The following is a 23360-nucleotide window of genomic DNA, read 5'->3' as shown; positions in this document are numbered from 1 at the left end:
GTCGATCGAAGTTGATCGACTGGTCTGGTAACTTTAATTGATCGACAGATACTGTTCGATTATGCAATCGATCGATTGCCGGGCGATGACAATAATCGATCCGTCGGTCTGGTAGAAACTATCGATCGACGTCGACTATTCCATTCTACCATCGATCGATGGTCGATCGATTGGTCTGGTAGCACTCTAACGCTCAACCACTGGACCACGGAGGCCGTAGGCGTAATAGTAATAACCGCTGTATGGGCATCAGATGAGACAAACACAGATGCGCGTGTACGATTACTTCAATGTGTAGTGTCTTTGTACAACAAAATGTTTAGTATGAAGTGTTAGTGTGTGTGTATGGGCTGTTATTTACACTCACATTTGTAACATAAGATATATCCATTGCGTTACAAACAAGATTCTTTCTTTCGCGTCCAACAGGGCACCCTCAGGCCTGTTGTCTTAAATTGTGTACCGGGTGAGAGCTACAGCGCTCCCCATTTGTCCGGCCAAGTAGTTAATGCAATTTGCGGCAAGTCTACAATAAATCACGCCAAAAAAAGGTATTATGTAGTGTACAATAGCTCATTGAATAGAAGATACCTTATCGGAAGTGATAATGTGAGTCTGTATGAATGTTAATGTCAGCGGCGCAGGTTTACACACTACTTATTTTGACTTTTACATAACGACACTTGAGCCGATATGAGCCGTGGTAGTCCAGTTGGTAGAACGCTTGCCTTTCACTTTGAGGTCGCAGGTTACATTCCCAACACAGGCCTAAACCAATGTCAATTTTCGAATTCATGTTTGGATCATAAATGATTATCACGTGCTCAGCGGTGAAGGAAATCTTTCCTGAGAAATGCCTTTCGGAGGTATGTGACGTAACCTGTATTGGACTGGTTTTGCCTTCGCGGGTTGGAAGGTCAGACAGGCAGTTGCTTCTGTAGAAAACCGGACCTGTCAAATCTTCAGGTTGGGTAAGCGGACCCTGTGAAAACGGGATAACGCTATGGAGATGATGATGATGACACTTAGTAAGTATGTAATTAAAAGAAAAACATTCCATAATTATAAGATTTATTTAAAGTGTAACAAATTAATTAATTTACAAATTGCATAGAAAATGATGAATTCAATCATCGATTGACGTCTTAACAATAAATTAATAATAATTAAGTACTAGGCACAGGTCTCGCTATCGACCTATTAGGGTCGATAAAGGTCTCGCTATCGACCTACTAGGGTCGATACAAGTCTCACTATCGACCCACTAGGGTCGATTCATTCTTTCAAATTTAAACCCCTCAGACGACGCCCTGAGCCGAGTCACACCCCGGACACATAAATACAAAACACCTCTTTTTACACGGACAGTACACATTGACGTTATCGTACGCGCGCATCTGTGTGTGTGACGTCTGGCGATCATTGAAGACTAAACTATGTTCAAGGGGGGGTGAGGTAAACCTAGCTCAGGGCTGGTGGGGAGCGGAGAGTTGCCGTTCTAAACGTAGTATTGTTCCTTATTCTATGGCCGAGATTCGCGTTCAATTGAGTACCCTCGGGCCAGTCGTCTTAAATTTTGTGCCGGGTGAGAGCTCTCAGCGATTCATCTAAAAAAGCAATATTGTTATTTGACATTTCTTTGCATTGCGTACTTACTTTTGTATGCGCAAATGTCTTCTATCGTGTGGGTTGTAAGGTGGATTACCAACCTCAGCAACCCTGGTGTCAGGGTTACTATTGAGCCGCCAAAGGCCCCTGACATGCCTCATGTAACGTTTACTCACTTACATCAGTAAGTATTCATCGGGACCAACGGCTTAACGTGCCTTCCGAAGCGCGGATCATCTTACTTTCGGACAGGTGACAGGTTATCAGTCTGTAATGTCCTAACCAAACTAGGGATCACAATATTATGATTTTTGTGATATGTCCCCACCGGGACCTCCGAATCATCCAGGTCAACCACTGAACCACAGGCCGCGCGAATTCAAATTGCAATATTGCTTTTTTAAATGAATTGCTTCTATGTGGCCTATTTAACTCCGAAGGCAACGCTGTGGTATCTATTATTCATTCATTATCATTATTTAGTTCAGAACTATAACAACGTGGCGTATAATTTAAATAATTCGACGTAAATATCATTGTGGTTGTCATTGGATAGTCTGTGCACTTGAATCTCTCCTTCAGGGCTCAGAAGTGCCTGCAAATATACAAAAAAAAAACTAAAATAAGTACACAGGGCGTTAGATACACCGTACCGAATACTGAGGGGAATGATTCAGCTCACGATTCAGAGTTACCAAGAGGAATATTCCGTCGCAAAACGATTGACTCAAATTCAAAAATAACTTTATTCAGTAGGTAACATAGTTACACTTTGAATCGTAACTTTTTACGTAACGAACGTCTCATCCGCCTAAAACTACAGCAGTTTCTCACAACCTGTATAGCCGGGGAAAAGAAGCTGCAAGAAAAACCTCGGCACAGGGCCCTAGACGTTCTTTTTAAAAAAATACATTTATACTTTATTGCACCAAAATAAAAGGAAATATTTACAAAAGACTCTTCACTAGGTACATGGCAATGTCTTTTTGTAATTATTTCTTTTTCATCATCATCATCATCAGCCCATTAACGTCCCCACTGCTGGGGCACGGGCCTTCCCTATGGATGGATAGGGAGATCGGGCCTTAAACCATCACGCGGGCCCAGTGCGGATTGATGGTTATTAACAACTGCTAATGCAGCCGGGACCAACGGCTTAACGTGCCTTCCGAAGCACGGAGGAGCTCGAGATGAAAACTTTTTTCTTTTGTGGTTACCCATCCTTTGACCGACCTTTGCGAAAGTTGCTTAACTTCAACAATCGCAGACCGAGCGCATTAACCGCTGCGCCACCGAGCTCCTCAATTTATTTATTTTTATTTAGGTGCAATAAAGTGTATTTGTATTGTATTGTAAGGGAAGTTGCGAAGGCTAGATTAGATTACAATCGACTACAGTCGATCATCGGGCACTAGCACCAACTCACCAAGGTGCCCTGTGAGGATGCGCAGGCGGCGGCCGCGTGGCTGCTGCAGCTCTTCATGTATATATCGCTGTGAGTCAGGTCCCAGGCGGCTAGCGAGCCATCCCCCAGTACCGTGTACATGCAGCATGGGTTCGTCAGCGACCAGTGCAAAGATGATATGGATAGCTGGAAACATGTCACATACATCATCTTCGTCGCATTTTCATAGTTCTTTTTTTAAGGTGACTTATTGTAGATTTGCCGCAGATGGCATTAACTACTTGGCTGGACAAATGGGGAGCGCTGAAGCCTCTCACCCGGTACTACGTTTAAGACAACAGGCCTGAGGGTGCCCAGTTGGGCGCGAACCTCGGCTCAGGGCGTCGTCTGAGAGGAAAAAATATTTGAAAGAATCTATCGACCCTAGTGGGTCGATAGCGATAAGCGCTGATTGAGGGAAATCGTCGACCACGCCGGCTGGGTCGGTATCGGGGTCTTAAACATTTTCACAGAGTCCGCTTAATAAGTACCTACCTACATGTTTTCCTTTTTATTTCAGACTGAGTACGGCTAACATACAAATTAAAAAAGTAACGTAAGAACTCGCCATCAAGAATCCAGCACAGGCCTAAACCAACGCTTGTGGATTTTTTTTTCTAATTCATGTTTGGATCTTAAACGATTATCACGTGCTCAGCGGTGAAGGAAAACGTCGTGAAACCGACATTCACGAGGAATGCATTTTCGGAGGTACGTGACCTAATTTGTATTGAGCTGGTTTTTCCTTCGCAGGTTGGAAGGTCAGACAGGCAGTCGCTTCTGTAAAAAAAACCGGACCTGACAAATCTTCAGGTTAGGTAAGCGGACCCTGTGACAAATAGGAAAATCCTAGGGAGATTAATCATGGCCTGAATGATCCCTCAAAGCTTTCGTTACGATGTCACTAATACCCTGTTTATATCCCAATTCCCCCACTGCTGGGCACAAGCGTCTCCTCAATCAACCGGAGTAGTAGTAGCACAGATCATAGGCAGTAATATGGAGTTATTCTCCACTCCACGAAGCTGCTCCACTGCGCGTTGGCGACGGTTAAAGCAGAATTTATAAAGTGTGTTGTCTTTTAAATTCTTTTCTGCGCAATGTCTTTATCAACTTACCTTGGAATCCAATTTGACGTCATTTTTATTCGCAGAGGTATGAGCTTTTGCACTGCTGATGAATCTCCCCTTGTGGTCTGATTGGCATCTCTCCGTCGAGTCATTTGGAGGACAATTTCTGCAAAGATTACATTCAAACGTTGATCAAACGGTTATGAAGTCCAGAGTCTTGGACTCCGCCGATGCGGTGATGTGCAGAGCTGATGGCATTTGAAGTGTGCGTGGAGAGGCTTGCAGCGGCGTAGCGTAGTGGCGGCAGGGGCGGCCCGCCCTGGGCGGCAAAATTTCACAATCTATAAGCTATAATATAATATATATAAAAATGAAACCCGTTTTCCGTTGTCACGACATAACATAAAAACGGCTTGACCGATTTGGCTGATTTTTTTTTGTAGTTTACTAATAATCTGTACAAGGTTCTTACGGAAAAAAATATTAAGAAAATCTCTCAGAAAGATTGAAAAATATACATTTAATTTTGCATATTTCAAATTGAAATATCTAAATAAAAGGGCGGCAAAATTGTCTTCCGCCCCGGGAGGCCGACATCCACGCTACGCCGCTGGAGGCTTGTCTCCAGCAGCAGTGGGACATGTATGTGTGCACGCAAACTATACTCATGGTTTAGATTTGAATCTGCCGCCTCCAAGTATGCGAGTCGCGGCAATCCGCGTCATTGGCCAAAAACGAATATGGCGTCACTCTGTTCGCCGCCACCTTAGATCAGCGCTGCGTCAAAAGGTGGGACGCAAACTTACTGTTAATATAGCGACGTTGACAGTACTTTATCTCAGTGCGCGATTGGACGCCGAACTGGCAACACGGGGAAGCGAGTGGTAAAAACATGCAAAAATAGAAGCTCAAAGCGAAAAAAGAAGGATGGAACATCATATTTCTAATAAGTAGGTAGGTAATGACATTTTAATTTTTGCAGTAAAACACACCAAAATTATTATTTTAGTTTAAAATATACTAAAACAAGTACTCCCGGTCAATCCGAGTCGCAGTATAACCCAACCGCGTTACGAAGCACCACAATTTTCCAAGAACTTCACTTGGAAAGTCTCTCATTGGAACTTTACTTACCGACAATCCAGCGTAAGAAGAACTCTAGAGTCCAACAAGGAGCAGAGGTTGACGGTTCCCGAATCGGTGGTTGCGAGAAAGTATGGCAAACCGTGAGATGATACGTCTAGACAGGTAACCGTTGACGTGTCCGCTAGAAGTATTAGACAAATTAATATAAAGTGACATCGTAACAAATACTGAGGATGATTCAGCTCAAGTTGAATTTTCCGTCGCACAATTAATAATGTCTTTGTGATTCTATACTTTTGCTATACTTAGAAAATTCCACTTGATATTTACTCAGAATAATGAGCTGAATCATCCCCCTCAGTATTCGTTATGGTGTCACTAACACTGTCACTAGCTAGCGGGGAGCCATACAGGATAATGAGCTGAATCATCCCCCTCAGTATTCGTTATGGTGTCACTAACACTGTCACTAGCTAGCGGGTAGCCATACAGGGTAATGAGCTGAATCATCCCCCTCAGTATTCGTTATGGTGTCACTAACACTGTCACTAGCTAGCGGGTAGCCATACAGGGTAATGAGCTGAATCATCCCCCTCAGTATTCGTTATGGTGTCACTAACACTGTCACTAGCTAGCGGGGAGCCATACAGGATAATGAGCTGAATCATCCCCCTCAGTATTCGTTATGGTGTCACTAACACTGTCACTAGCTAGCGGGGAGCCATACAGGGTAATGAGCTGAATCATCCCCCTCAGTATTCGTTATGGTGTCACTAACACTGTCACTAGCTAGCGGGGAGCCATACAGGGTAATGAGCTGAATCATCCCCCTCAGTATTCGTTATGGTGTCACTAACACTGTCACTAGCTAGCGGGGAGCCATACAGGATAATGAGCTGAATCATCCCCCTCAGTATTCGTTATGGTGTCACTAACACTGTCACTAGCTAGCGGGGAGCCATACAGGATAATGAGCTGAATCATCCCCCTCAGTATTCGTTATGGTGTCACTAACACTGTCACTAGCTAGCGGGGAGCCATACAGGGTAATGAGCTAAATCATCCCCCTCAGTATTCGTTATGGTGTCACTAACACTGTCACTAGCTAGCGGGGAGCCATACAGGGTGTTAGTGACATAATCCCGGTTTTACATACATTACGGGCTGATCACCTGATAGTCCGTAAGTAAGATGATAAGTAAGGAGTCGTTACATGAGCCATGTCAGCCTTTGGCGGCTCATTAATAACCTGACACCAAGGTTGATGAGGTTGGCCACATTGTATAATATTCTTATTCATATTTTTGTGTCTATGGTTATGATATTGACTTCCGGTGCTCGAGGGACTTCCTGGTAGAAACAGTGGGAAGTGCAGAAAGAGAGAAATACTTAATGTGTGACTTATACAGAGATCCAAGAAAAAAAATACTAACTTGTAACAGAAAACGTGTTTACTTTAACAGCACCAGCAATCCTGGTACAACAAAGCACTTCTCCACAATTTTTGGCCACCAGATAATATTCCTTTTTGTCCACCTTCATAATCTTCAAATGGCAACACACGATTCCTCTCTCCCAACTTTGCTGGTCAGTTTTTTCGATTGACAACACTTTATTGAAGCTGGCAGCACTGGCCGGGCGGGAAATGTCAAATTCGGAACTGTTGGATTTTAAACGGGAAACGATTTTCATTAAACTTTTTTCGGATTTTCTACTCGACAGTCGTCTTTTCGCCGCAGTCAGATTAAAGTCTATAATATTTTCATTCTCCCTTAAGTGTTTTGTGGGTATATCTATGTGGTCTAACAACATTATGGTCTGAGTTCTTTCAAGTTTCATTTTAGACCAGTAAGCTTTACCCATGTCTATGTTTTTTGTTTTTTCTTGGACTATTGACCATATACACAAGATTCCTTTTTGTTGTAAAGAGCAAACCTGCAAAAGAAAAAAATATTATATTCATTAGAAATAAAATAAGTCCTCCTTCCCTTTTCCTTATCTTTTCTTTATTTTTTTTTTTATATTTTTTCTTTCGTTACCTGTCCGACAATCTTCCTACCGCCATCTTGGCCGTGAGGCGCATGCGCGTCGCCAACGAACTCTAGCCCGACGATGCAGTCTGTGACGTCACCCGTCGCCATGTTGCCGGCACTGCTCGTGTAAGCGCCCGCTTGCAGAGCATTTTGGATGCAAAGCTGGTAAATGTATTAAATTATGAGGTTCTTGAAGGAAGCTTCTTTAAATCTATTACTTAACTGTTACTCATTGAAGTACCTAACAACACTTTAAGATTTACCTTACCCGTCTAGGCAAAAACTCGTCCGTGTAAAAAATTGTCAAGGTAAGTAAGGTCAACTGTGTGGCATTTTCAATCTTCAGTAGAGGTAATAACACGTTGTTTTGAATAAGTAGAAAATAGTCGAGTGGTTTGTCTATCAAAAATAATTTAAATGTCTATTACCTGTTCGCGTCCAACGTTACTGTTCTCCACATTCCACTGTCTATCTCTTTCAGTTTGTGTCAGTCTATCCGAGTTGATTTCTACCAAATTCGCTGGTTTTTCTTCACTGGCAACATCGCTTCGCCATGTTGGCTCTTCGGAGAGGTCCCAAAGGTGAATTGATCTGTAATGTCCGACTAAATTATAAGAGTCCAGTAAGGCATGGCGTCGTTAATTTCACATTAAGTATTTTAATAGTACATAGTATGATATGCTGGCTTTGAAATAGACTACTCTGCACGCCATCCCACTCGCGTCAGACAGAGTACTGCGGGGCGGAAGGCAAGAGGGAAAACACAGCCCTATTTTTCCCAAAAAAGTAACATGGAGAATGCCACACCGACAAGAGCATGGCAAGGATCCATTTTGGGTCCGTTTCTTTGTTTAGTGTACATAAATGATTTATCTTATGTAGTACAGAACCAAGCTGACATTGGGCTGTTCGCGGATGACACTTCTCTTATATTTAAAATCAACAGAAAGTTAGAGGAACTTGACGAAGCAAACAGCGCTGTTTCGCAGGTAAATTCGACTCCAGTGAGAAAAATCCTCAAGTTGAAGACGTAAATATCAACTTAAAATACCAAAATGCTCAGCTGAGGCCGAGTCCAGTGGAGGAAGAGGCGAGTTGACATCTTAAAATACGCGTGTTACTTGTACAGTCATGAGCAATATCATGTACCCACTTTAGAACCCTGTCGCACTATCATATTTGACATTTAATGAGACTTACGGTTTCATTTGTCAAAAAAGTTAATGTGACATAGTTTCAAAGTGTTACATATTAGTACTCGTTACCGTACTTACCCATCCTCCAAAGCAGCAACTAGTACCCCGTCTACATTGCCTTTGAACCTTCCAATAACAACATTGTCTATGGCAACTAGTATTTTCACTGGATCTCGTCTGGCAACCCCAACGTCCCACACACAAATAACACTTTTGTTGCCAATTATTGAAGATTTCTTATGAAAAGACATAATAAGATTACTCTTTGTATCGGAAAATATTAAATTAGTTATTGTCATAGACTTTAGAAAAGACAAGTCTTCATCTTCTAGAGTTTTCGGTGAAAAAGATACAAAACCTTTACTAAACGGTAATTTTGTATTTTTCGCTAAATCTGTCAAATGTTTATCCCCAGTATTAAGGCTCAAAATACTACTGACTCTTCTTTCCACTTTTTTCAAAAACTTTCTAAGTTTACCCGTGTTGTAATCGTTATTTTCAATTTTGTTTTTGTAGCTGCCATATGGCAACATTTCACAGGAACCAACGCCATCTTTCTGTTCAAAATATATCCTCAACGGATTTTCTTTGTAATCTTTATCCAAATTAATCTGATTATTATCATCTACATCTGAGTTATTATTTATTAAAAACGTGAACTTTGTTAAATAATCTTCATCCTTCCGGCCATATTTTTTTGTATTCGATTCTGGATATAAATAAACATCGTGTTTTGAAAAGTTAATTGGATGTTGCGTCCATTTGTGTTCGTTTATTATATCTTCGGTTTGCACTTCTTCAGGGATACCATCGTCATACGTTTGGACGGCAATTTGGGTGTAATTTGATCGGCCGAATGTTGCCATGTACAAATCGTATGGAATCGGTTTCATTTCATACAATGAATAGGACATTTCGTGCAAAGTTATCATGCTAAGCAAATCTTTAGCTCTTTGTTGTAAATGTTCGTTTACTTTTCGTTTTCGTTTGTTCTCTTTTGATTTCGAGAAGTCTATGAAGAGTGGTCTGTAACAAAAAAGTAATAGGGTATTTGACTGGGTCAAAGATAAATTATAACATGCTAATCTAGAAATAGAAGCCAGTCTAAGAAGATCAAAAAATTATGTATTAAGTAATAATGAGTACGACGTTTGGCCGCTTTCATTGATGACGTCACAGAATAGTATTTCCATACAAACTCCAAAGAAAACTTTCGTTTTGCCGTTTCGTAAAGAGTATCTCATTTGACTAGGCTGTCAAGCAGCCTATTTTGTAAGTGTTAGGTTTCTCTTATGTCTCCTCGCCAAGGAAGAATATCTCGCGTCAAAGAATTTAAGCTATCGACGACCATACCGGCAGAGTCGGTAACAAGGTCCTGCAGTGTTTGTTTTCGCGAGCTGATTAGCCTGTCTATGGGTAGAGTAATCGGGTTGTCAGGATCGTACATTATTAAATAAGGCCTTCGGATGCCGATATTTTTCAGTATCGTCCCTAAATGGGATGTATTCGAATGCCGCAACTAAGTATCAGAGGATTTTGGTGGTCCGAAGTACAATCGATCCAACAGTTGGGTTGGTAATTTTATCTTCCAAGCCGTGGACCAGTTTACCTGTCCAAAACGTCGACATGTGTCTTCATGCTGGAGACTGCGCTTGAGCTGGACATGTCCTGGAACCCCTCATCTGTGAGGGAGGCTCGCTTGTCCTCACAGTCTTCCAGGATGTACTCCATCACAGCAGGTTTGCGGCTCGCCGAGCGCTGCTCACGGAGCTCGAAATTACCTGGAAATTAGCATTGATGGAGAACCATCTTCGTGTGTTGTTACTTGGTTCTCGATGGGAAAGTTTCATGCAAAAATATCACTTAAATAAATTAAATAGAAGTCAATAATTCACTTAATTATCAATAATAAAATTTACGTCCTTGGAATGTTGGAGATACCAATTTATTGGTAACACAGTGGTAACACTTACGTCATCAAAGGGCTAGCAATGGCGGCTCTTCATAGGATTGACCATACTTGGTTTTCTTATACCATACATGATACAACAAAACCAGGTATGCTCAATCCTATGACAAGCCGCCATTGCTAGCCCATTGATGACGTAAGTGTTACCATTAAATTGGTATCTCCAACATTCCAAGAACGTAAATTTTATTATTGAAAATTAAGTGAATTACTGACTAATGTATTTAATTACTATTACTTGTCACTTAAATAATATAAAAATATTAAAACTGTAAGTAAATATTTTACTAAAAGTTCAAATTTTCCTTGCAAAGTAAATATAAAAACATTGGTCGTGAGTAATTTATTTTTTACGAAATGGCAACACAGGGTGGGATAACGACCTCCGTGGTCCAGTGGTTGAGCATTGGGCTCACGATCCGGAGGTCCCGGGTTCGATTCCCGGTGGGGACATATCACAAAAATTACTTTGTGGTCCCTAGTTTGGTTAGGACATTCAAAAATATCTTTATTCAGTAGGTAACATAGTGACACTTTGATTTCATTACTGGCTGATCACCAGATTGTCCGAAAGTAAGATGATCCGTTCTTCGGAAGGCACGTCAAGCCGTTGGTCCCGGTTACTACTTACTGATGTAAATAAGTAGTCGTTACCATAAGCCATGTCAGGGGCCTTTGGCGGCTCAATAGTAACCCTGACACCAGGGGTGATGAGGTTGGTACTCCACCTCACAACCCACATGATAGAAGACCTTGAAATGTTAGCTGTCACTTTTGAGCATACCTGCGGGCTTAGCACCGTAAGCACGCGACTCTTTCTCGCCTCAACATACGTCACCCGTCACTCTCTCACAGTACTGCACAGAAAGAGACAGATGATCTCTGTTTCGGCGAGAAAGAGTCGCGTGCCTACGGTGCTAAGCCTGCTGGTGTTTTTATACCATGGTTTTACCTGAGTCCAGCATCTTCTCGGGATCGTGTTCATTGGAGCTCTGTTCGTCTTTCTCTGTGTGATGAGAGTCAGTGTTTCCATTCTCGTTTGGACTTTCGTAATTTTCACTTTTGTCGTTGTCACTTGGTTCACTGTGGTACGAATCGAAATCTGATTCGTAACTTTCGAAGTCGTCTTCATAACTTACGTCTTCATCGCTTGATTTCTCATTACTCTGAAAAAAAAAAACATTGTTTGAAATACATGAGTCACTATGGTCCTGTGGTACAGTCATGAGCAATATAATGTACCCACTTTAGGACTCTGTCACACTAACATATTTGACATTTAGTGAGACTTACAGTTCAATTTGTCAAAAAAGTTAATGTGACATGGTACCAAAGTGTATACATACATATTAATGCTCGTGACCGTACACTGAGGAGCTCGGTGGCGCAGCGGTTAACGCGCTCGGTCTGCGATTGTTGAAGTAAAGCAACTTTCGCAAAGGCCGGTCATAGGATGGGTGACCACAAAAAAAAAGTTTTCATCTCGAGCTCCTCCGTGCTTCGGAAGGCACGTTAAGCCGTTGGTCCCGGCTGCATTAGCAGTCGTTAATAACCATCTATCCGCACTGGGCCCGCGTGATGGTTTAAGGCCCGATCTCCCTATCCATCCTTAAGAAAGGCCCGTGCCCCAGCAGTGGGGACGTTAATGGGCTGATGATGATGATAATGACCGTACACTATCTTCCTTCAAATCTTGCACCAATCAAATCAAATATACTTTATTACACACAAACATTTAGCAACAGTATAAATGGGCGGCCTTATTGCCCTGAAGCGATTTCTTCCAGGCATAAAATATCGTGGATGCGGGACGGTGCAACAACAAGAGTTAAGTAATATAATAACTAAGTACTTACATAGGTAATATTTAACGAATACACTTTACAATGAGTTGTGAGTTTACCAATAAGTTATTAACTAACACAGTCGGCTCGACCATTAGAGACCCCTCGTGTGGTACAGTCACGAGCAATATAATGTACCCACTTTAGGACTCTGTCGCACTATCATATTTGACATTTAATGAGACTTACCAAAAAAGTTAATGTGACATGGTTTCAAAGTGTATACATATTAGTTCTCGTGACCGTAAGTGACCCATGTAAGTAGTTTCTAAAAGACTACCAATTAGTTTAAGCTTTTAGGGGTTAGAAATAAAATTAAAAAAAAGATTCGTCAAAAATCAATTTAAAACTCGAACCCCGCGTATTTCAAGAGAGTCGCCATAGAATAAAAATATCAACTGACTAAGACGCTTCGAATGAGATATGTCTGGAATCTGTTGGTGGAGGGGGACGTTTTGATTCATTGTGCTTTACAATTTTCGAAAGGTTTACTAAATACTTTAAAAATAACACGCCTTACCTTCGCGTCTCCTCCATCTAATTCTACGTAAAACGCCTTCGGCTGAGCGACTAGCTTGAATTTCGTTAATTGGTACATTTCTGCATTATTGTCGAGAGATTCCGATGTTAACACTTTTACTTCATTCTCGTCTAAAGTTCTTGTTTTCGTTCTTTGTCTAGCTACCGATTCATCTTTAGCGTTTTCTTTGTTGTTTTGTTTTTCCTTATTTTCATTTTTCTTATCCACTTCCTTAGGCTCAGGTTTTTGTGATTTTTGCTCTAAATTCATGTTTAGTTTGCGTTTGGCTATTGGCGAATTTACGGTCACATTGGACCGCAAATCTTTGGCTGTACGCGGAGTAGTCGACACTTTCCTGGCAGAGTGTGTCAAAGCCCTTGCTTCCGACTTTTTCGGGGTGCTTTTGGGTATTTTATCGAACGCACTTCTCATGCTGATTTGGCTAATTGACGAAGGCGATGATTTTAAGAAATCCTTCGTCGGCGTAACGTTTTGACTTGTGTGTGTTGTCCCGGAAACTTTTTTTGGCGCCCTCGTGGTTTGTGTTACAGGTTTTTTCTTTTGTCCATAAATATCTACTGTGGAAGATTTCTGTATAAAACTCCTTGGCGTAGTGGCGTTGTACGAACTCTTTTTTACTTTTTCTTCTTCACCTTTGCTACTCTTCCTTGCAGTCAACGGCTCGTCTTTTATTTTTTCCGATTTTTCTTTGGACTTTGATTTTTCACTCGCTTTCCTCAACGTTGTCTGCATTTTGGACATGTTTTTGCTCTTTCAAACGCACTTCAATATATAGATACGTAGGTATATTATTTACAAGCTAAAAGATAAAAAGACTATTTAGTTTTACGGGCAGCTTGGGGACCGCAGATTATAAAATCTAGAATTGGGTCGTGTACTAGGTTCAAGATAAATTATGAAATTCTGATTACTAAATAAAGACAGATCTAAAAGTAACGAAAAACATTTAATTTTTTCTATTTCACTTATTTATGAATTATAATCAAGAAAAACGTAATAAGTGCAGTATGATTTTAATACAAATTCCATTGCCATTTCGTGTTATGATCTTTAGAAGAAAGTTACTGATTTGACTAGTTGGCTATTACAAAGCACATCTTTTACTCTCGTGTGGGTTGTGAGGTGGATTACCATCCTCATCAGTCCTGGTGTTAGGGTTACTATTGAGCCGCCAAAGGCCCCTGACATGACTCATGTAACGACTACTTACTACGTAACGGTTTAACGTGCCTTCCGAAGCACGGAATCATCTTACTTTTACGGACAATCAGGTGATTCAGCTTTTAATGTCCAAGCCAAACAAAGGACAGTCTCGCAAAGTAATTTTAGACAATGTCACCATCGGCAATCGAACCTGGACCTCCAGATCGTGAGCCCAATGCTGTAACGACCAAACCGGGGAGGCTGTACGTTGTAACTTAAAATTGATTACATAAAAGCTATGGGCTGGTATAAATTGAGTATGTGGTTGCTACATGAGCCATGTCAGAGGCCTTTAGCGGCGCAATAGTAGGTATCTCTGACACCAGAGTTGACAACTCATAGGAGAAATGAAGAATGACATAATATTCCAATAACAAAAGCTACACGTCTACGCAGAAATATCGTCGTAAGCTTGAAAAAAACCAATAAGTTACGTATTACGTTAGGTTAACCGTTAAATAATTAATGACAAAGCCAATTATTTCTTACCTTGACACACTTTCACAATTGGGTCATATTTCGCAACCGATTCGTGCACTATAAAAAACTTCATTCGCCATTTTGTTTTTCAGTTTTCTTGAATGTAAAATCGGAATAAATTGCAGTTAGAATCCTTCGCGAATTTATCAATATTTCTTCACAGAATTCAGTCAAAGTAACTTACGTGACAACTGAATACTTACAATATGTGTAGTCATAGCAACGGAATACTCAAACAAAGAGTACGAAACGGGGTAGAGTGGCTGAATTATTATTTTTGTATGGGCATTTTATTGCACAGACATTTAATACTTTAACACGAACAGATTTATGTTTAAAAACATCACACATTGATTATGTGTTACCAATTATTGCATTCTGCTCACTATACAAGCCGTCACAAAATTGTCTTTTACTTCCCCAGTATTTCAACAGTCACTACGCTGATAAAATGTGTGTATTTTATTCATGTTCATTGATATTCATATTTTGATAGCTATTGCACACGTCATTCAGGTAGAGATCATAAAGAAAAACAGACAAATAATAATAATAATGCAAGAATACGTAAACCTATGGTACCTACAATAAGTAGTAGGTACTATTAATAAGTAAGAATTTTATTAATGACTAGCTGTTTTCCCCGCGACTTCGTTCCTATAGAAGTTTCATTATGAACTTTTCCACCACTTTTTATCCCTTAGTGATTGAATTTTGCAAAATCCCGTTTGGGCACCTACGTGCTAAAAGGAGCCCCCATGCAAAATTTGAGACTCCATTAGTAGTTTTTGAGATTTTGTGATAAGTGAGTCAGTCAGTGCTAAAGTAAATCAGCATGAGAAGTGCTAGTAAGAGTAAGGGAAAAGAGACAAATACTGAGAATCATTGAGGACAGAAGAGGCAAGATGATTGGACACCTAATAAGACACGACGAATTCATTAAAAACATCATAGAAGGAAAGCTAGAAGGAAAGAGAGGAAGGGGAAGACCAAGAAGAGCTTACATGGAACAGATTAAAGAAAAGGTTAACGTCGTGTCTTATAGGGAAGTCAAGGAATTGGCCTTTGATAGACTGGAATGGAAAATGCTACACCGACAAGAGCGTGGCTCTTAAATTGATGATGATGATGAGTCAGTCAGTGACCTTTCGCTTACACAGGGTGTTAATGACATCGTAACGAAAACTTCGAGGGATGATTCAGACCACGATTCGGAGTTGATATCAATTAGAATTTTCCGTCACAAAAGTGTGGATCTGAAAATAATTTAAAAAACACTAAAATTTTCATGAATTTACGACTATTCCACTTGATATCAACTCAGAATCATGGTCTGAACCATACCCCTCAGCACATCACTCTGCGGTGAGCAGAACTAGACCGAACTACTGCTTCTGAAACCCGAAGAGGTATCACCCGTTCGATGTCAGCGCCATCTTTTGTCCGATAGCGGAACTAAAATTGTTATATTTTTGTAACCTTCAGCCGAATACGATATCAGCGCCATCTATTGTTCAATAGCGCAAAGGAACCTTCTATAAAAGGCAATACACCACCGGAAGTTTCGCTCCGGAATTTAGAAATTTAAGTATGCAATATTCCCATAAACTTCTGTAACGTGAATTTCAAATATATATTTTTTTCTAATTTTGATATATTTAACAAAAATGTTTTAAAATAAAAAAAAATATCAAGATTAGTTAAGAATGTTTAAACTAGAATATACCAATTTCAGCTCCTTTTTCCGGAGGTCCGTGTTGCTCTGTACCTTTTGCAGTTCTTTTTTTTATAATATACCATAAATTGATAGTTTTCTTATTTCTATTAGAGCTAACCAAAGAGTACCTATCCTGTTACCATGGTGTTACACAAAAAAAGCAAAAAAAGTAACACCAATTATTATTTTTATTTATTTCTGGTTCGGACATGGAGTAATTTGGGTATAGTACAAAGTTGACCAAAACAAAATGTTGTAAGTTAACTTTTTATATTTTTAATTATATTCAGACGTATTACTTAATACTTGTGTTACCATACTCTTCGTACTGAAAACAATTTTACTTAATTAAAAAATAAAGAAATATCACCAAAAAAAAATAAAACAACATTTGAGGTCGTCACATTGAGGAAATGTACTTGTTTTGATTGTTATTCATTATACTTAAAACGCGATAAATAATACAATACACAATACGAACGTATTCAATAAATACAAACAAACGAGCAGAGACGTGCACCACCTGAAGCAACTAAATCGCTACTAAGTTTTAATCGTGATATTTTACATGATTTCTTTTTAAAACCGACCGGCCGGGTAGTTTCATATTACGTGCGTGTCAAACGCATATGGTAACTAGATCTGTTCAAATACTCGTTCCGCGCGGCCGGACGGCGCTCGAATACTAGATTCTAATTTACAATCCGGCGATGATCGTCGCTGGGTCCTCCACGCCCTGCTTGATTTTTCTCAGGAACATGACCGCTTCACGGCCGTCGATTAGCCTGTGATCGTAGGTGAGGGCGATGTACATCATCGGTCGGATCACCACCTGCCCGTTCAGCGCTACAGGCCGGTCGAAGGTCGCGTGCATGCCGAGGATAGCCGACTGAGGCGGGTTGATGATCGGCGTGCCCATCAAGGAGCCGAACACTCCTCCGTTGCTGATCGTGAAGGTGCCACCGTCCATCTCCTCAATCGTCAGCTTGCCGTCTCTCGCCTTCGCGGCCAACCCGGCGATGGTCAGCTCGATGTCGGCGTACGTCATGTTCTGTACGTTCCTGATGACCGGCACGACCAGGCCTTTAGGCGTCGCGACCGCCACAGAAATGTCTACGTAGTCACGGTATATAATCTCGGTGCCCTCGATGACCGCGTTGACCACCGGCTGGTCCATCAGAGCGTTGGCGGCGGCCTTCACGAACGGCGACATCAGGCCCAGTTTGATGCCGTGCTTCTTGGTGAACGCGTCGAGATGCTTCTTCCTGAACGCCATGATGTTCGACATGTCGATCTCGTTGAACGTCGTTAGCATCGCGTTGGTGTCCTGCGCATCCTTCAGCCGCTGCGCGATGCGCTGCCGCATGCGGTTCATCTTGACGCGCTGCTCCGTGCGCGTGCCAGCGATCTCTTTGCTGTAGTCCGTGGGCGGGACTTTGACGGTCGCCGTCTCGATGGCCTGCGCGTGACGGATCGCCGCTACGGGGATCGAGGAGATGGGAGCCCCGGACGGCGGCGCAGCGGGCCTCGGGGGCGGCGGTGGTGGCGGGGGCGCTGCCGCCTGGGGAGGCGGCGGCGGGGGCGGTGCCGCGGCTGCTGGTGGCGGCGGCGGCGGTGGAGGAGCGGCTTTTTCCTTAGGAGGCTCGGGCGCCGCGGCGGGCGCGGCCGCCTTTGTCGGCGCCTCACCTGTGACGTCCATCCTGAACAGCTTCTGCCCGGCTTTCACGGTATCACCGTCTTTGACGTACAACTCCTTTATCACTCCATGACCGGGAGCCATAACGGGAATTGCGGTTTTGTCGGTCTCGATCTCGAGGACGACCTCGTCGGCCGCGACGCTCTCACCAACCGCCTTGATGAGCTTCACGTCACCCTCGGACACGGAGTCCGGGAACGCCGGGCAAGGCACGTCCTGTTCCGCAAGGAGCGGATTCGAGAAATGTATGGAGGCGACCTGGTTGTGGGCGGCGACGACCCCCCTCTGGACCCTCGTTGCGGCCTGGGGCAGCGCCCCATAGACCTTGGGCACCTCTGACGACCTGAACCGGAGGCTCTGCCCTTGCCTCCGGTATAAGGTCTGCAAATGTTTTGAGCAGCGCCGTAACATTATGGCGTTTTAGTGGAGATACAGTACCCTGAAATGAAAGAAAAACTATTTTTAGTTTTCATTTTAACTGAAACTTGGGAAGCTTGTATAAACCCGTGGTTTATACTAAACCGCAATATCTCCATTGCGCATTGAATTACAAAATGGCCTGCAGCCAGTAACAACACAGATTATTTTAGTTGCTAATATTGTGCAGAACTCAAATATCATCAGCGTCATATCGCTAACATTTATCCCGTTTTTCACAGGGTCCGTTTACATAACCTGAAGATTTGACAGGTCCGGTTTTCTACAGAAGCGATTGCCTGTCTGACCTTCCAACCCGTGAAGAGAAAACCAGCTCAATACAGGTTAGGTCACATGCCTCCGAAAATGCATTTCTCGGGAATGTGGGTTTCCTCACGATGTTTTCTTTCACAGTTGAGCACTTGTGAACTCAAATATATAGTCATGCATTATTAAACGGTAAATAGACAAAGAACACGGCGAACAATTACACATAACTATAACTTTTATTGGGTATAAAATATCTAGACTTTGCCTTTTTATTATCACATCGCAGGTTATCTCCGTGATTCTCTGAAAGTGTAATGTACCTTGATCTTTTACATTTCGACTGAAGGTCGTGGAATTTTAGTAAAGTCATTTGATGATGTTAATCTTCTCTTCTTTCTTTTTTCACATTTGTTGTTATATCACAACGGATACTCAAAACAAAAATCCCGTTTTTACCGTGTGCCGCCTAACGGGTAAGAGCGAGAAAAGCAGACAGTCTGCGTACGCTCCCTTATGGCGTAAATATACTACAGTGGCCCTCAACGGGGGTAAGGTAAATCAAGCTCGCTCCAAGCCCGTGTCGGTGCGGGGCCGATAGTTTTCCTTCTACATTTAGAAAAGACAGAAAAAGAAAGAAAAATTAGTCATTCGGCATAACATAAATTAACGTAACTTACATAGAAGTAATTAAATTATTTAATAATTATTATACTTAATGCCGAAAGGGCTTCAGCTCAGCAAATATCACAACTTAGCTGCAGCTAGACTATGACGCTGATTTTCAGCTGCAGCCGGTTGGGGAATCAAAAGACAGTGAAACAAAAGAACTGGGCTCTAAAGTGTAAGCACATAATTATATTATTACAATTAAGGGAGCCTAATGCATGAAAATGTAATAAACTAAGTTGCAAGTGTATGCCTAATGTATTGATGAAATTTACAGTAACACGGGAGAATTAAAATGTTTCATACAGTATTATAATTAGAAACGCGAGTAGTCCTTACCTGTGTATGAATAGTGCATAACATAATTAATAGGCCTTAAAATGTATGAGTCCATCTTCATAAATACTAGTACATTGTGAATTTATTTCTTTGTAACTTTCAATCACGGGAAATTAGTAAGTTTGATTATAGTTCAGGAAAAATATAACAGGTTATAAGCATATTGCGATATCAATTGTGCGTAATTGCTATCTTACATATCTATCTTATCATTTGTTTTGAATTTGTAAATAAAGTGGTACCATGGCAACTTTCAGTTGCTAGAAATAACATTTCACAAGGCCCCATCCTTATGTTTGTGTTTGTGGGGCCAATCACGCATCACCCCAAAGATATAAAGCTATCCAAATGTATGGGGTAATGATACTTCACTGGGGACAGGTAATACCAAATTAAATGTAAATATATGCATTTACTATTATGTTATCTTAATCTTAAAGACAATCTGTGTAATGAGAATATTTTTTATCAATACATACATACATACATAAACTCACGCCCGTAATCCCTAATGGGGTGGGCAGAGCCACAAGTAATCAAAGACAACTTGCAGCCACTGTTGATACGAATTCCAAAGATGGATATGATGAACCTTACGTTGACGTTACGTTATTTACGTTGATCCAACAGAAAGCTGGGTGAGGCATGGGTACTTAGTTTAGCTTGCGATGTACCTCTGCCTACCCCTATCGGGATGTAGTCGTGAGCTTATGTTAGGTGCATTATAAAAATTTTAAAGATGATCCTCATGAAAATATTAGGCATGCAAAACATAATGCAATACACTTTTTAAAGCAGAAAATAAATTAATTGCAAAATCTAACCAGATCATTGTTCAGCCTGTATTAGTTATTTTGGCACACCTTAGTGTTTTTTTTAAGATGTTATAGTATTTATGGTAATTTGCATAGAGACAGTCTCATAATCACTTCAAGGTCTTTTTGTGTAATGTATTTCGAATAAAATAACATTTTATATTAATAAATAAAAGTGCAAGATAAGGAAAACAAAAAAACCAGAAACAGTTATTCAGATTAAGTGTTATAAAACATGCATGTTAAACGTATGAATTATAATGATAGTAGTGTCAATTAAGAAGCAATAAAGATTGTTAGTTATCACATTTTGTCGTCTATAGTTTGTTATTATCATTAACAAAACAGGATATAACATAACAAAAACAAAGTAAAAATTGAACCCATTTTTTTAATTCCCTGGGTTACATCAGTTTGACACAGAAGTGATTTTATTATTCATAAAAAAGAACAAAAAGATTAAAAAAAAACAATTTTAGAAAGTAAAATGTGCTTGTTCTAATTTGGAACACTGACATGACATCTAGCATATTGACAGAACAGTGAAAGGAGAAAGAGGAAAATACGTATAAAATTGAAATCGACTTTGAACGCAGTATGAGGAGCATTCTCGTAATAATTAAATTAAATTCGGTAACTTTACAGGCTATTTGACACTATAAAACACCGGCAAATGAAACTGAGTGACGAAAAATCGCAAATAGATTTCAAGGTTAGTTTCGACTAATTTATACTTGAGTATCATACGAAATATAGATGAAAACACCAACCTCGCTTTCTGGAGAAGGTAAACAACCACTATTAGTGAAAACTGGTGTGTTTCAGGGACAAAAATGTTACATAAGCGCAGGTCTCATGACACTTAGGCGACTGTAGCCTGATTTTAGCCGAACCACAAGCGTTATCTCACAGCATAGCGCGAAAACGTGCCAATTATGAATAAAACTTATACTTTACGTTGATTTTGACGCCGCTTTTCACTGTATTTAGGTGGTGTGGCCCCAAGACCTACATTTATTCCGATTTTAAAGGGTTTTTTCGAGTTGGCCTGATGGCAGCTGTCAGAAATTACCAAGGTGTGGAAACTGCGTTTCGTTGCGAACAATGGAGAAGATTCAGTGAAAAATCACTAATAAATTCGTGAATATGTTATATCGTTTGTCTTGAATTTTATATATTTATAAAATGCCTAATTTATATTGCTATATCACTGTACAACGAAATTGTAGTTTAATTTTGCATTATTTGCGTTTCGTTTAGGACTTCACTAGTAATCCTATTAGCAATTGCAACTGAATAACTTTAGTTCAAAGTTGATATTAATAATTTGTGTCATCTTTTTCTTTTTAATACAATTTAATCTAAAATAAGTTGTAATGGCTTAGAAAAAATATAATCCGTGTTTGATGGGCACCTACCGTACCTATAAAATACTTTTTGGCGGGAACGGCAACAGGACGGTTGCTTTCTTCATTGAATAATCTGAATAATTAATACGAAGTATAGTAATAATTAATAATGAAGTCGGATAACATTCGCGATAGTGTTATTATATCGGAATATTCAATAAACAGTGTACCTATCTATTTTCGCTTCGTGCCAACAAGCCGCTTCATAACTCGAAAGTTTATGCGGACTTTTGAGTTAATTCGTTTGGGGTTCAGAGTAGGAGTCTGCTCCGAGGGTGGGGGCTTAGGTTTCATCATTCATCGTCATCACTTTTCTTCATTTTATTAATCATCACCAAGAAGAACAAAAAAAAGTAACTATAAAACATCTACTCGGCAATAGATGTCGCTTATCACTATAGTGAATTTTGCTGCCATTATAAAGTTACGTTAGTTGAACAATAACCATTTTTTTTTTGTTTTGGTTTTCCTCGAAGGGTAAGGCAATGGGAACTATGCCCCTACAGCCATGTCTTACGTATTTTTTTTCTCAAACGAATTAACTCAAAAGTCCGCATAAACTTTCGAGTTATGAAGCGGCTTCTTGGCACAAAGCGAAAATAGGCAGATACACTTTGTTCATTGAATACTCCGATATAATAACACTCGCGAATGTCTTCCGACTAACTTAATGCGATCATTAACCACAAAACACCACTTCGTATTAATTATTTAGATTATTCAATGAAGAAAGCAACTGTCCCGTTCCCGTTTCCCGCCAAAGAGCCTGAACCATAACCAATGCACTACAATCCGCTTTGCATTAAATACTACACGACTTGTCCCGACTGGGGTAAGCAGACCTGAAACGAATATAATATTCTCTATGCAGGCCGACGGATGACCCCACAATCAAAAAGATATATGAACTGTGAGTCCAATGAAGGGTGAGAGTACTCAGCGCTCCCCATTTGTCTAGCCAAGTAGGTAGATAATGCCATATGCTGCAAATCTACAATAAGCTACGTAAACAAATGTGTGTATAGTGTATACTAATAAAATCCATTTTTTAAATATATTTTTTTGACGTGACTTATTGTAGATTTGCCGCAGATGGCATTAACTACTTGGCCGGACAAATGGGGAGCGCTGAAGGCTCTCACCCGGTACAATGTTTAAGAGAACAGGCCTGAGGGTGCCCAGTTGGGCGCGAACCTCGGCCCAGGGCGTCGTCTGAGAGGAAGAATATTTGAAAGGATTAATCGACCCTAGTGGGAATAAAATCCAGTCAATATAAATTATGAAATCGCATTACTAAAGACAGATCTCCTTGTCTTTCTCCCAAAACATAGGTTCGCCTAGTTTGGGAGACAGGGTTTCAATGCAATGCAATAAAAACTTATTTCAATAAACATTATTATTATCTGAAACTGACACAAAAAAGTTTCCTTTCCTATTTAACATAATAAGTCCGACATTTTATCATGTTTTTCTATTCTTCTTATCATGCGATATCGACATCATCAACCCTGGTGTCAGGGTTATTACTGAGCCGCCAAAGGCCCCTGACATGGCTCA

General features: G+C 40.6%; 2 protein-coding genes across 5 annotated transcripts; both read right to left on the bottom strand.

Moving 5' to 3' along the window:
• Positions 1-1191: 1191 nt before the first annotated feature.
• Positions 1192-14603, bottom strand: LOC126378816 (uncharacterized). Of its 2 annotated transcripts, XM_050027233.1 has the most exons (12): positions 14484-14603; positions 12771-13590; positions 11359-11572; positions 10047-10218; positions 8516-9463; positions 7670-7832; positions 7248-7403; positions 6642-7143; positions 5257-5389; positions 4171-4288; positions 3035-3199; positions 1192-2203 (listed from the first exon to the last, which is right to left on the bottom strand). In XM_050027233.1, exons 2-12 carry the CDS (start codon positions 13530-13532, stop codon positions 2099-2101), a joined length of 3438 nt encoding a protein of 1145 aa, XP_049883190.1. In that variant the 5' UTR covers positions 13533-13590; positions 14484-14603; the 3' UTR covers positions 1192-2098. The 2 variants fall into 2 exon arrangements, with proteins under 2 accessions (XP_049883190.1, XP_049883191.1); XM_050027234.1 differs by lacking the exons at positions 3035-3199; positions 14484-14603 and having other exon boundaries at positions 12771-13660.
• Positions 14604-16581: 1978 nt separating this feature from the next.
• Positions 16582-21483, bottom strand: LOC126378907 (dihydrolipoyllysine-residue succinyltransferase component of 2-oxoglutarate dehydrogenase complex, mitochondrial-like). 3 transcript variants are annotated; one of them, XM_050027412.1, is made up of 2 exons: positions 21352-21483; positions 16582-18326 (listed from the first exon to the last, which is right to left on the bottom strand). In XM_050027412.1, exon 2 carries the CDS (start codon positions 18296-18298, stop codon positions 16889-16891), a length of 1410 nt encoding a protein of 469 aa, XP_049883369.1. In that variant the 5' UTR covers positions 18299-18326; positions 21352-21483; the 3' UTR covers positions 16582-16888. The 3 variants fall into 3 exon arrangements, with proteins under 3 accessions (XP_049883369.1, XP_049883371.1, XP_049883370.1); XM_050027414.1 differs by having other exon boundaries at positions 21347-21478; XM_050027413.1 differs by lacking the exon at positions 21352-21483 and adding an exon at positions 21165-21322.
• Positions 21484-23360: the final 1877 nt, after the last annotated feature.

The sequence above is a fragment of the Pectinophora gossypiella genome, chromosome 27, assembly GCF_024362695.1.
Source record: "Pectinophora gossypiella chromosome 27, ilPecGoss1.1, whole genome shotgun sequence".
NCBI classification, from domain to species: Eukaryota; Metazoa; Arthropoda; class Insecta; order Lepidoptera; family Gelechiidae; genus Pectinophora; species Pectinophora gossypiella.
Note: the sequence above shows the minus strand (reverse complement) of the source record. Positions and strands in the feature narration are given on the sequence as shown.